The sequence below is a fragment of the Myxocyprinus asiaticus genome, chromosome 15 (assembly GCF_019703515.2).
Source record: "Myxocyprinus asiaticus isolate MX2 ecotype Aquarium Trade chromosome 15, UBuf_Myxa_2, whole genome shotgun sequence".
Classification (NCBI taxonomy): Eukaryota; Metazoa; Chordata; class Actinopteri; order Cypriniformes; family Catostomidae; genus Myxocyprinus; species Myxocyprinus asiaticus.
The window spans coordinates 27,719,031-27,734,187 of record NC_059358.1 but is presented as its reverse complement, the minus strand read 5'-3'; the positions used below and the strand labels follow the sequence as shown (position 1 = coordinate 27,734,187).

General features: G+C 39.6%; 1 protein-coding gene across 3 annotated transcripts in view; it reads right to left on the bottom strand.

The window, feature by feature from the left end:
* Nucleotides 1-15,157, bottom strand: part of grik5 (glutamate receptor, ionotropic, kainate 5) — a 135,227-nt gene that overhangs the window by 24,084 nt on the left and 95,986 nt on the right. For all 3 annotated transcript variants that reach the window (XM_051718435.1, XM_051718437.1, XM_051718436.1), the window contains 4 exons: nt 4,756-4,934; nt 3,016-3,069; nt 1,163-1,324; nt 913-1,065 (listed from right to left, as the gene is read on the bottom strand). In XM_051718435.1, coding sequence (XP_051574395.1) covers nt 913-1,065; nt 1,163-1,324; nt 3,016-3,069; nt 4,756-4,934 — 548 coding nt within the window. The remainder of the gene's footprint in view (nt 1-912; nt 1,066-1,162; nt 1,325-3,015; nt 3,070-4,755; nt 4,935-15,157) is intronic.

Here is a 15,157-nt window from a genome sequence, read left to right as displayed (position 1 = left end):
AAAAACATAAAAAAATCTTACAGATCTATAAACTTTTAAACGTTAGTGTAGGTCTAAAATTTTAAAGTAAAGTCTTTATGTAAAGAAAATGTATAGTCAGATAATTCATTCAATCATTAAGTCTCCTCACATTCATTCTCTCTTGGGGGAGGGGTCTTTGTCTCCTCAGGTGTGAATCACATCAATATTCATGATCATCCACGCCTCCTCGCATATGGCCTTTCTAACACTAAAAGTGTCTTACAAAAGTTAAATGACTATATTGTTTTGTATGAATGAGTGATCAGGATTACATCATTTTTGTAGCAAAATCTCTAGGCTACAAGATCCAGTTCTCAAAAGTCTTTTGAACAAATATTTAGTATGTGTTATATGGCCTTATTTCAGTGACTTACAATTTTTGTTTTTTCAAAAACCATGCATAAACATTATTTTCTCAAAAATACAAACATGTACATACATGTTGTTAACATATTATTGTAGCCCAGTTTGAGCTGAATACAGTGTTATCAGACTTTAGCCATTAATATGTTTTTAAGCAACTGAAAAAAGCACAAATGTCAAGACATGTCAAAGCTTCTCCAGGGCCCAAAACACCCTCAGACCCCAGAGGGTTAAGTGCTATGAGGGAAACTTTCATGCAAGAACTTGTGTTGTTTAGTGCTAAAAAAAATGACAAATCACATAGACTGCTTTCATGATACTTTTGGCTCCTTTTTAAAGGTTTAAAGTGAGGCACTATCCACTGCCATTGGATTGGAAAAGACAGCGGGCTATCTTCATAAAAATATATTCTCTTGTGTTCCACATAAGAGAGAAAGTCAAATAGGTTTGGAACAACATGAGGATGATTAAATTATGACAGAATTGTCATTCTGAGGTGAACTATCCTTTTAAAATACACACACTGACCATTCGCAGATAGTTCATGAGGCTGGTTCCGTGTTGCCAGATCTGAGGAGACGTGCAGCTGAGAGGTTTGACACCAATCTCCTGACTGCGGTTCAGTTCCTGCACTGCACTCACCACCACATGAACCGCATCAAACAGTAGTGCTGACGACAGCTATTATCACACACATACAGTTTTGAATGTGAGCAGTGTGTGTGTAAGAAACATTCATAGGCTTTTCTGCCCTTTCTTGTGTTTGTGGTTGTCTCACCGCTGGTCCGGGGTACGGGTTAATGTCACAGCCCTCTCTCCAGGACAGGTTAAGGCTCCTGATAAACTCCAGGTAAAATGGGTGGGAGGTGTTGAACATTGAAAAGCCCACAATATTGGACTGATCATCCACTATATCTTCTAACCACAGCAAAGGGAAGTCCTACACCCATCCACACAAACACATACACCCACAAACGAATGACATCAAACAGCAGCAAAGACACACATATTGTTGTTGTGATTATAAAAGGGGGGAAATTGAACATTACTGTGTTTATATATTATATAATACCAGATATGTTTGTATGGAACAAGTAGGGTTGGTGTGTAAACTATGAATAGTGTGTGTGTTTTTAGTACGTGCATAAGTATAAGTTTCAGTATAATGTGTTAAAGGGACAGTTCACCCAAAAATAACATTTCTCTCGTTATTAACTCCCCTTCAAGATATCCCAGGTGTGTATGTCTTTCTTTCTTCACCAGAACTCATTTGAAGAAAAATATCTTAGCTCAGTAGGTCCTTAAAATGCAAGTAAATGGAGATTTCTTTTGAAGCTCCAAAAATCACAGACAGTCAGCATAAACGTCATCAATACGACTCCAGCGGTTAAATTAATGTCTTTCAAAGGGATACGATCACTTTTGGTGTGAAAAATGTCAGTATTTAAGTACTTTTTAACTATAATCCAACGTGAGGGTAAGCTTCATGAGAGGGTGGAGACGAAACGGTCTCTCGTGTGACGTATTCGCGTTGCCATGATAAAGACGAAATCTCACATTCTCCGCTCGGTTGAGACATCCAGGATAAGCACACAAACACACCACTGTGGGTAAAGAAACAGATAAAAATAGATCTAAACCAAAACCAACGAAGCTACTGTACAGCATTCCTCCTCCTCACTTGTAAACAGAGCTGCTCTTCTGGCTGTGACGCACATGCGTCAGTTCTCGCGTGTTTCAAATGCCAATGCGATTATGTAACGTGTGTACCGCTGCAGAACAGAAGTATGATTTAAGAGTTAAAAAGTACTTAAATATTGACCAAAAGTGATCTTATTGCTTTGGAAGACATTAATTTAACTGCTGGTGTCGTATCGATGACGTTTATGCTGACTGTCTTTGATTTTTGGAGCTTCAAAGGAAATCTCCATTCACTTGCATTTAAAGGACCTGCTGAGCAAAGATATTTTTCTGTTTTTCTTCAAATGTGTTCTGGTGAAGAAAGAAAGTCATGCACACCTGGGATATCATGAGAGTGAGTAAATAATGAGAGAATTTTCATTTTTGGGTGAACTATCCCTTTAAGTAAAGTAGCGACTAGATTCAGTAGAGCATGTAAAGTGTGATTAACACATTAGGCTAGTGACAAAAGGTCTCTTTAGAGTGCATACAGTTTATGTTAGGTTAGGCTAGTGACTAAAGGTTTCAACAGTGTGCATGATGCTTCAGTAAAGTGTCAGTTTAGACAAGTGACAAGAGATTTTAGTAGTGTACATAAGATTTGTTTAACATGCTAGGTTAGACTAGTTACTAAAGGTTTCTATAGAGTGCATACAGTTAATGTAACATGTTAGGTTAGACTAGAGACTAAAGGTTTCAGTACTGTGTGTTGGGTTTGAGTAAATTGATGGGTTAGAATAATGACTAGTGTGTGTACGGTGTGTGTACTCTTTTGTAGGTTATGGTAATGTGTAGATTTTGAGCTGTGAGGAGGGGGGGAAGGGGGTGTTGAGTTGAGAAGTCTGAGCGGGGTTTGCATAGTAAAGATAAATTGTTAATACAGTAGTTGGGGTTCCAGGCATGAATATATATTGGCAGGAAAATAGGCCAAGAGCTCATCCGCTCCCTTACCATAGTGGTGAGAATGTACTTGTAAAATGCTGACGTCATTCCCAACTCTGATGCCTAAAAAGAAAAGCAAGAAGAGAGCATGAAAATATGTGTTTGTGTAAATGAGAGAGAGATGTGTTTGTTAATAATGTTTTAGTGTTCATTGTGGAGTCCTTGAACAGTAATTTGATATTTATGGTCACTATGAATTATATTGAACAAAGCTGAATTACTCTTGTATAATAAGTCAAATTGAGGTATGAGAAAGGAAGCGAGAGAGAGAGAGAGAGAGAGAGAGAGGAAAAGCGAGACTGAGTTGGGGGAGGAAGAGAGAAAGGTGAAAGAGAAAACCTGACATGAACAGGAATCAGAAATAAGTCTATAAGCTTGACTGAAAATCTTATTGCACTTTCTATGAATATAAGTAAAACAAAAAATAAAATAAAAAATTAAATCGACAAATGTTCAGTGAAAACAGGTGTATATAAATAGTAAAATGGCGGTCAAAATAAATAGGCTACTATATTAACTTAATACAGTATTATTTTCATTTTATTTTATATGAAGTTCTGAATTTTTGCAACTCTGTTACACCAGTCAACATGATCACATAGGAAATCAGCATGTTAGTTCTGAATGATTTTCCACAAGTTGGACCCAATGTGCTGAATTCCAGACTGTTACTTTAGGGTTAAAAGTATTTTAATGTAATTGCTACTTAAATGTTTTTGAAAATCAGACACACCGAGTCTTTCATGTCTCATTGATTCAATGTACTATAAGTGAAATAATGCTGTTTTAGTCTCAGTAATGTTAGAGATAGGTTTAGGGTGTATTTTAATGTAATTACTGCTCAAATGCTTACAAAAATCAGACATGCTGTGCCTTACACTTTTGCTGTGGGGCACTTCAGAAATCAGACTGATTTTAGCTAAAAAAACATTTGACCACGAAGCTCCAATTTTCCTATAAGATCAGTCTGACAAGTTTTGTGTGATTTGTTTATTTTCCAGCAATAAATGTTAAACATTGAAATTAAGTAGACAAACTGTATGGAACTTTAAAAAAACAAAAAACCTTTAAAAAGCGGTGCCAGAGCGGGCAATAGGGTTGCAAGTAAGGGTTAGCGTTAACCCTAACACTTACCCTACAAACCCTAACCCTACCTAACCCTACCAGGTTTGCAAATTTATCCTAAATTAAGCTACCACTATAGTTGATACTTATATTTCTCATAAATTAATGAAAAATATTTAATTGAACATTTTTCTTACAATAACTTGGGTAACAGGTTTTATATAACAAAATATTATATAATTTGTACTGGGGTAAAATCATGCATTAACAGGGTTGCGCAATCTAAGGCACTGCTTTATTTTATAACATTTGGTAATTAAAATAGTTTTAAAAAAATATTTACTTCGATTAATTGAATATCAAATTAACACATTACATCAAAATTATGATATAATATGATGATACTTTTCATGCTAAGTTAATTTTATATTAGATAATAGTTTGTGTAACATAACTAATACTTTTCATTGCAAAAACATAGAGTTTGTGCCTCTAATTTTAACAAAGTAAAGGGGACACCTTGATGAACTCTATTAGTGGAAATTGCCATTAGGTTTTACTATATATATATATATTTTTTTATTTTTTTACACCAACATCAAATTCAAACCACAGAACAATTATTGAATGTGAAACAAGCCAGTCAAACATCATTCAGAAAATACGACTGTGTGTTGTGGATACCTTTTTCAGTATAAGGTAAGATATTGATGCGTTAGCATCAATAATAATTGTAGCTATTTTGTCGTCACGAATCTCCTTCAGTAAAGGCGTGGGGTCAAGGTTATCATCCAGCATCCTGATGGACAGCGTCTCACGAGAGATCAGAAAACGCCTTATCAGCTCCTCTAGTCTCAGCAGACCTGTGGACAACAACAGGAGGAGCTGAAGATGTAAGGTACTGTACACTCTGCCATAATGGAAAAGAGACTTATAATAAATCAAATCAAATCAAATCAAATCACTTTATTGTCACACAGCCATATACACAAGTGCAATGGTGTGTGAAATTCTTGGGTGCAGTTCCGATCAACATAGCAGTCGTGACAGTGATGAGACAGTACCAATTTACAATAACATCAAATTAACATAACACAATTTAAACATCTGTTATACACATAATTACACTCAACAGTATACAAATAATAACATACACTGTACAGTATACAATACGCACTATATAGATACACATTACTCAATAAAAATAAAAAATAAAAATATATAAAAAAGTATATATAGTATATATAGAATGTACAGTATTGTACTGTATTGACATTCAGGCTGTCGGTTGATAGTCAGTTGTTAAGAGAGAATATATATAATAATAATATAATTTATGACAGTCCGGTGTGAGATATAAGAGTAAGAGTAATAAAGTGCAGTGCTGATGTATTTTGATCGTGAGAGATCAAGAGTTCAGAAGTCTGATTGCTTGGGGGAAGAAGCTATCATGGAGTCGGCTGGTGCGGGTCCTGATGCTGCGATACCGCCTACCTGATGGTAGCAGTGAGAACAGCCCATGGCTCGGGTGGCTGGAGTCTCTGATGATCCTCCGAGCTTTTTTCACACACCGCCTTGTATATATTTCCTGGAGGGAGGGAAGCTCACCTCCGATGATGTGTCTGGCAGTTCGCACCACCCTTTGCAGTGCTTTGCGGTTGTGGCCGGTGCTATTGCCGTAACAGGCGGAGATGCAGCCAGTCAGGATGCTCTCTACAGTGCAGGTGTAGAACCGTGTGAGGATGTGGCGGTTTATTCCAAACTTCCCCAGCCATCTCAGGAAGAAGAGGCGCTGATGAGCCTTCTTCACAACGACTTCAGTGTGGATGGACCATGTGAGTTCCTCAGTGATGTGGACACCCAGGAACTTGAAGCTGCTGACTCTCTCCACCGGTGCTCCATTGATGGTGATGGGACTGTGTTCTCTGTCTTTTCTTCTGAAGTCCACCACAAGCTCCTTTGTCTTACTGACGTTGAGGGAGAGGTTGTGCTCCTGACACCAGTGTGTCAGGGTGTGCACCTCCTCTCTGTAGGCTGTTTCATCATTGTCAGTGATCAGACCTACCACCGTCGTGTCATCAGCAAACTTAATGATGGCATTGGAGCTATGTGTTGCCACACAGTCATGTGTGTACAAGGAATACAGTAGTGGGCTGAGAACACAGCCCTGCGGGGCTCCAGTGTTGAGGGTCAGTGATGAGGAGATGTTGCTGCCTATTCTAACCACCTGGCGTCTGCTTGACAGGAATTCCAGGATCCAGCTGCACGGCGAGCTGTTTAAGCCCAGAGCCCGGAGTTTCTCATCTAGCTTGGAGGGCACTATGGTGTTGAATGCTGAGCTGTAGTCTACAAACAGCATTCTCACATAAGTGTTCTTTTTTTCCAGGTGGGAGAGAGCAGTGTGTATTGTAGATGCAATGGCATCATCAGTGGAGCGGTTGTTGCGGTAAGCAAACTGCAGCGGGTCAAGAGAGAGAGGCAGCACAGAGCAGATGTAATCTCTGATTAGTCTCTCAAAGCATTTGCTGATGATGGGGGTCAGAGCAACAGGACGGCATTCATTTAAGAAAGTTATTTTTGTTTGTTTTGGAACAGGCACAGTGGTGGATGTTTTAAAGCATGTGGGGACTACAGACAAAGAGAGGGAAAGGTTGAAAATGTCTGTAAAAACACCAGCCAGCTGGTTCGCGCACGCTCTGATGACACGGCCCGGAATGCCGTCTGGGCCCACGGCTTTGCGGATATTCACCCGTCGGAAGGATCGGGTTACATCCGCTACAGAGACGGAGAGTGAACTAACCTCTGTAGCTTCAGCCACGAGAGCTCTCTCCGCAAGGGCGGTGTTATTTCCCTCGAAACGAGCATAAAAAGTATTTAGCTCATCCGGGAGAGAGGCAGTGGTGTTCATGGCAGAGTTTTTATTCTCTTTAAAGTCCGTGATGATGTTAGTTCCCTGCCACATGCTTCTAGAGTTGGTGGTGTTAAACTGTCCTTCAATCTTGCTCCTGTACTGGGGTTTTGCTGTTCTTTTCAGAGGGCATAACTGGCTTGTTTATGCTCCTCCACGTTCCCGGAATTAAAAGCGGAGGTCCGCACATTAAGTGCCGCGCGAACATCGTTATTTATCCATTGTTTCTGATTCGGATAGATCCGTATTGTTCTGGTCGGAACCATGTCCTCTACGCACGTTCTGATGAAACACATTACGCTATCAGCGTCAAGCTCAATGTCATCATCAGAGGCGGACCGGAACATCTCCCAGTCCGTGTGATCAAAACAGTCTTGTAATGTAGAATCTGATTGGTCCGACCAGCACTGGATCGTTCTGAGGGTGGGTGCTTCCTGTTTCAGTTTCTGCCTGTAAGCGGGCAGAAGCAGAATGGAAGAGTGGTCCGATTTGCCAAATGGTGGGCGGGGGAGGGATTTGTAGCCATCCCGGAAGGTAGAGTAGCAATGGTCCAAAACTCGGTCCCCTCGTGTGTTGAAACTAATGTGCTGGTGGTATTTTGGTGCGACTGATTTTAAACTGGCTTTATTAAAGTCCCCGGTCACAATGAACGCGGCCTCAGGGTGCACGGTTTCCTGCTCACTTATACTCCCATAAAGTTCCTTGAGTGCCCGGTCTGTGTCGGCTTGTGGCGGGATGTACACAGCAGTGATAATGACCGCTGTGAATTCCCTCGGTAGCTAGAATGGTCGACACAGAAGCATAAGAAATTCCAGATCAGGAGAGCATAAAGACTTGATAGAATGTACATTCCTCTGATCACACCAGGATTTGTTGATCATAAAACATACACCACCTCCTCTGCTTTTACCTGAGTGGTCTTTCGCTCTGTCCGCTCGGTGCACGGAGAACCCCACGGGTTCAATGGCTGAGTCTGGAATCTCCGCAGACATCCAAGTTTCCGTAAGGCAGATAATGCAGCAGTCCCTTGTATCTCGTTGGAAAGAGATCCGCGCTTTCAGCTCGCAGAGCTTGTTATCCAGAGACTGAACATTTGCCAGTAGAATAGTGGGTAGCGGAGGTCAATTTGCGCAGCGTCTTACTCTGATGAGAACGCCGGCTCTGTTTCCCCTTTTCCTTTTGCGTTTCCGCGGCCGTGCTGCCCAGACAAAGGGCTCCGCTGGTGTGTTTGTAAACACCAGGTCGGCATTGAGAAATCTGAAGTCCGGTTTACGGTGTGAAATTGCTGAACCAATGTCCAAAAGTGTTTGTCTGTCGTAGACAATAAGGCAGACAGCATCCAAGACAAAAAACATAAGAATTGTTAACAAAACAAACAAAACACTGTAAACAAACTATGTTGTGTCGGAGCTCGCAACGCAGCAGCCATACTCGGCGCCATCTTGAGTTCCGGAGACGGTCTCTGTTTGTATGTTTTTTAAAAGGCATGTGTCAATCCGTACAATGCTGCTTTGAAGACAGTGTGAGTCTATAGCAATACAAAAGCCCAGTAAAATGTAAATAACTAGCTGTGTTCTCAAGGGAGCCTGCATGCACAGAAAGAGGCAGTAAAGCCAGTGCCAAACTTTAATTAGCTCGAGGGAGGAGAGAAATCAATGCTCTCCACACACTCATTCTCTCTTGCTCTCACTACCTCCTCTTCTGCTCTTTCTTTCACCAGTTTCACTTTTTCATTCTGATTTTCACTTTCCTTTCACTTCATTCCTCACAGCTTGCTAAATTGGTCTCTTTCTCAGTATCTCACGCCCTTCTTCCCATAATAAAATTAGTGCATTATGAAGTGAATTTAGCTGTTAAACACACTGAAATAAACATGATCAAACCCAGACCAGCCTTACGGTTAATGACTCATGTGTGACAGTGACTATTGCTCTTTTCCAAAACCAAGTGAGCTGCCTACAGAGGCAGTATTTTAAGGCACCATAGGAATAGTCTTAATGCACCCGGATGAGGCAAGAAATGTTGCTTATAAATATATATAGATTTGTCTAAATACTGAAAAGCATAGCTAAAAAAAGTTCAGTGTAATATAATGTAGCCAAGAGGAGAAATTTCAAGAAATTCAACTTTAGACATAAATTGGACGTGGACCCTTTAAGAACCGGTGTTTTGCGACACCTCTTTTCCAGCACTCTCTGGTGTTGCGCATGTATGCTGGTAAACGTGAGAACATGTATTGTACAAGAGAGCTCCCAGTTTTGTTCATCAGTTGAGAATTCTTGGGATGCATATGGATTGCATGTGTGGAGTCTGACTACGTTTTGTTCACATGCGAGGACTGGCCTCTACCGCATTTCATTTTTAGAATTTCATTTCTGTTTTTCATTTGACTGTTTTTCGTTCTACTGTGTTTCATTGTGCTGAAATTCATCATCATTCTTTTTTTTATTTTTATTTATGTATATGGCCCCATCGACCGTTTTTTTGTGTGTCTCTGTGTGTGTGTGTGTGTGTGTGTGTGTTTTGTTTTTTAAACAGCCGTCAGATAAAACCCCTCAAAAATAGTTTTGTATCCTGTGTTGATTATTTACAACCCACCGGCTACATTTTTAACCCACTGGCTATAATAAAATAGATTATTTTATCCAATATGTGTGTGTGTTATATATTTTTTATGCTTATTAGATTATTGCCATTAGCTTAGCAGCATGCTAATTTTGGGCCTCATGTGCTCAGATAGGAGACGAAGGCAGGCCTACACACAGTCAAAGCCTGATAACACATAAACAGCACCAAAATGAAACAAAGGGAGTCCAAACAGACTACAGATCCCATCAAGCCTTGCTCACTTTACACCTAGGTGTGAAATTCTGAAGGATCGGATTCTCAACTCCTATTGGATTAAACGCACAACAGAACGCGTCCCTCAACCATGATGTCATTGAGAGTATAAAACCCCGGAGAGTCCTCCTAAGCTTGCATCCAACAACAGTATGCGCCACATCTAGTTGCAGCCTCATTGCCCAAGGAAGTATGGTACGCACCTGAACTTTGGCCATACATTCTCCATCTCACTGGACGAGCCGAGATCCGAAGGAGACCGCCGAGCAATCCGCATCTCACCCTTTTGCCTGCAGAAGTGAAGAAAGAAGATTTCTCTTCCTTCTTCAGCCGAGTCAAATTCGCTGATATCTCCACCAACCTGCGGAGAATCAGCCATTGTACCGCCCACCGACAGAGCGAGGAAATGGCCTCCCGTCATCACCCGAGCTTCGAGGAACCGAGTCGGAGTCAAATGACGGACGAACACACATTCTATCTGCGTCCTGACGCGACTTTTGTCAGAGGTTTACATCTGGGCAGAGATAGATTATTATAGTGCGTTATTCTTGTGAATCAAGGTTATTGATTGTACAGTTTATGGACCGCTGAGTCCGCTCATTTCTGCTAATAATACTCAAAGTATTATTGTAAATTACTGTCACCACAAATGAGATTAGCTGTGTTGTTGTTCAACCACGTCCGGCTGTTTGTGCATTTCCGCCATCATGGGTGAGTCCGGCACACTGAGTTTATCCATTAAAGAACCAATGACCACGGCGGACGGATTACATACTGTTCATCGCGTCTCTGAGTGATAAAACTAACGGTTGCCATCACTCCCACAATCGCTAAACCAGCTTCAGTGCCGTTACCCTGTTCTCTCTCTCTCCTACAAACCGCACATGCACACGACCCATCACAAACATGCCCGCAGACACATTTGGCGAACAGATAACATGGCGATAGAGCCCAGCTTTGTCCCTAAGTTATTATACCATTGGAGACATGTGTTAATTGGGCAGACGTCATTAACCAGTCTCTCCGCCCACATTCGTGGCCAAATTTTCTGGCCGGAAACCTCCACGAGAGCCACGCCCGCCATTTTGTGCACTCCTCCTCTCCTTACACAGATGCACACACACACACACACACCTACCCTCCTCTCGTGTAGTACAGGCTTATCTGTTACCATATCTAATCATGTTACTGTTTAGTTTGTAGTTGGAAGTCGGAAGTTTATCGACTGCATTGTATTGATTATTAATTGATATTACTGCATCAATAAACTTTGTTATACTTTAAAGAGAAGTGTTTTGGTATTGTTCTGCATACACCTGTGCCAAGGGCTGGCAGGGGATAAATCAAGCCTTCATTGTTTTCCTTTTGAATGAATTCTCAGGACATCAACTTTCCTAAGAGAACAGTCCTATATTGAGACTAGTGGTTACTAGTCCCTGATTCCAGGGTGGTGCCCCAGCGATATTAATCCTTATTAATATTCTATTGATTTTGATAATTGATAGTTATCTTTGATGATTGCTGATTCGAAGGATTAATACGCTAATGTTGATTCTAATCAATGTTCTATTGATTTTAATAATTCATAATTATTCATTATTGCTAATAACCAAACCCGCTCCTGAACAAAGCCCCAACATTAACGTCAACTGCCATTCAAAACATTCTTCCTTGCTGAGCGCTATTACATGATTGCACACTATGCAGAGCTTTCCAAATGCACTTATGAGGTTTCATGATGGTTGTGATGCTGCTTTAGATGGCAGCTGCCTATGTAGGCAGAATAGACAGTGTGGCAGCTCACTAGGTTTTGAGCAGAGCTTATGTTTGCAGGAGACAAAAAAATTTTGTCAAAGGCTTCTAATGTGTTTAAGCAATTGTGAAGTCCTTCTTTCGATGTTTGTTTACTTTGACAGACAAGGACTAATAGACAAGAGGTCACCAGTGAAGAGGACAACCAGCTGAAGCTAACAGGAATTGTGTGGCATCAGTGTTTCATAAATTAATGGCAATAAGAACTGCTGGAATATGAACACACAGAGACTAGAAGCCGACCAATTTTTCACTTTTGCTAAACATTTAAAAACAACCACTGACTCCTCAAAGGGATTTGCATGCTTTGCACAGAGCTGATTGTGATAAAATGTATGCTGATTATTAACATATATAACATTTCTGATTAACGTTTATACATTTGGTAAATTGTGTCTTTAAATGTATACTTAGATTATGAAAAAGTAGAGAAATATACAGTATTGGCATATCAATAGATTCACATTTATCTGGCATTTTTATAGATGTTAGTTCAGTAGGCTAAAACACCACAGCATTTAGTCTTGCTGGGTGGGTTGCATCTTTCTGATTTGTGGGGATATTAAGGTATAGTATAGGATATAACATTTTAACATTTTTATTATGCTGTAGTTACAATGCACTTTTTGTTTCCTGCAAGTTCAAGTGAATGCAAACATAAAATAAATTGATCATTATTCCATATTTATACAGTATGTCACCTGTCATCATTGTTCCATATTTTTTCCTGAATTTAATGCATATTTTTTTATTTTGATTAGATAATCATCAAGTGCTCTAAAGTAAAGTGAGAGCATGCCAATAAAAATGTGAGAATATAAAACACACACATCACATGTGAAACAGTCAGGTCATAACAGGCATGCAGAATTGCTTTCAATATGTTTAACGAGAAGCTTTGGCGCAGCAGCAAGCCCTCCTCTATCCATATCTTGCTACCATTTTAAATGAGCATGATGAGTGGCAAGTTGCACCTACTCTGCTGCCATAGCAACCATAGTGCAGCCAACTGGGTCAGAGCTGAGCAGTATGTAGCGATGCCCTCTCTAACACACATAAACATCCAAGCGAACACACACAATCTGCATACGTGGCAGAGTCTCACATATTAACACGCGCTGTAGGGTGGAGATTTAGTCTCACGTGAGGTGAACGTTATGTCGTCCAGTTACATGCAGTGTAATTGCCTAGTAGTACGTGTTATTGGCACAGCTACCTATTACACTATAGAGCAAAGTAATTGTTTGTGCTTGCAGTAAGGAAGCACTGCAGTGTCATTATCAGAGCATGTATTCGAGAACTTTTTGTAATTACATCTTTCTCATCAGCCTTTAATGCATATTCCAACAGTCTGACACTGATTCAGCATTGATCTCACATTGAAGGTGCTTTTAAGAAATTTTTTTATGGAACAGCTAGCAGACATTTCCCTATTACCTGACAGATATCATTGAATTAGGTGTCCTTACTTGTCTCTATGATAGCGCTAGACTCTGTAAACGGCACAAAAATGTGACAGGATGTGGTCAGATTGTTTGTCAATCAGAAGGCATTGAGGCGCTTTCTGCCTGTCAATCATTTTGTGCATTTAAAGAGCAGCCCATATATGAGAAGCAGGGAGCTGAGAGTGCCATAGCAGAAGCAGATAAATGCCATTTTCAGCTTCATAAGCAGTTGTTAGTTGTCAGTTTGCTATAGAACACTGAAGGGATGAATATTCAATTCCCTTTTACTCTTACAAGTTATCTCATCTTTTATCATCCTCATTTATTCTTATTATATTAATCAATGTCCTATTTTCCTTTTACAATAAGGTGCAAGTAACATGTATGTAATCTGAGGGGTGACTGAGGGTCTGACTCTTGATGCCAGGAATGCAATAACAGTGATTATTAATTTAGCCCAGCTCCCGGAAAATAAGAATTTATATTGTACTGCATTTATTCACAAAAATATATATCTGTTATAATTACTACATAAACAATCATTAGTAATTGAATGAGAGAGAGATTTTAGTTATGATCTTATTATTATCCATGTTTTTATATGGTTTGTAAAAGCAACCACTGCATACAACATATCTACCTCATGTAATCATTGAACTGAAACATCGAATTTCTTTATGATTTTAATGTCATATTAGGTGACTATGTGACTTATTAGGCCTTGACTATGTGTGTGTTCTCTTTCTCTATGCTCTGTCCTAATTTCCCGCAGATGGTGAGGAGGCTGCATTCCACCCAGATTAGGGAGAAGGCCTCCCGTCCTAGAGGAGGTAGCGTCTACCCATTGTAATGTAATACTCATTCAGTGTTTGGATTGCTTATGGTGCCCTATAATGTGACTTTGCCATAGTCAAAAACCTCAAGGATTTTAATTGCTCTCCTTGGTACCTTCATGATGGAGAAGAGTAGTCATAACTGATAACTAACCCATGACATCTGCACATAAGTTCTGTAAAACCAATGATGGGAACTTGATTAATGTTATGGCTAACTAATTATTGTTGTACGAAGGTGGAAACAGACCATACTTGTACTGTGACAACTATAATTAAATTTGCATATGACTGTAATTTCTTGAATGTTTTTGAATGGGTACTTTTTTCTTTCTCTTTTTGCTTCTTCTCCTTCTGTCTTTCTGAATTACTGGATCTCATTGACTTGATGCTTATTGGAACTGCAGAGAACAATAAGTAAACTCTCTCTCAATTGAATGCAAACCTGACAGAGTTTTTATTCCTCAAAATTCATATTGGGGACCCAGCTGTTACCCCCAACAGCACTCTTTTGCTGCTGTTGCTTTTGACAACACTGCCAACACTGAGATGATGTGCTGCTGCTCTTCTGCTCCCATGTTGGTTTATAGTAGTCTCAATGGTACAACAGTATTTTTTTAGGGTTATTCAGTGGCTAGGTCTGGCTTTCAGCACCTTTAAATGTCTGCAGAGAGAAGAAGCTTGAATGGGAAATTGGTGTTGAGGAAACATTGATTTAAGTATTTATATATATATATATATATATATATATATATATATATATATATATATATATATATATATATATATATATATATATATATATATATATATACATATATTTTTAATTTTTTTTTTGGATGCACTTGTAAAATGTTTTAAATGATCTGTTTCCTGTTTAAATAGGGTGACCATATGTCCTCTTTTTCCCGCACATGTCCTCTTTTTCGGACCTTAAAAAAGCATCCGTCCAGGATTTCTAAATTTGCGAAAATGTCCGGGATTTGGCTTTAGTTGCATTATGCATCAAATTGCAAGTTACATTAAATATTTTATTTTAGTACATGGACATTCAAAAGAATGTTGGAAATTTGTATTTATTTATATATATTTGTTATGCTAATAGAGTGTCTTTTTCACTGTATTAAAATGTGCATTCATAGTAGCACTGTTTTGAAACCTATTATTCCACCCACCCCACACCCCCCCCCCACCCCCCGCACAAAAAAAAAGGTGTCCTCTTTTTGGAAAACCAGAATATGGTCACC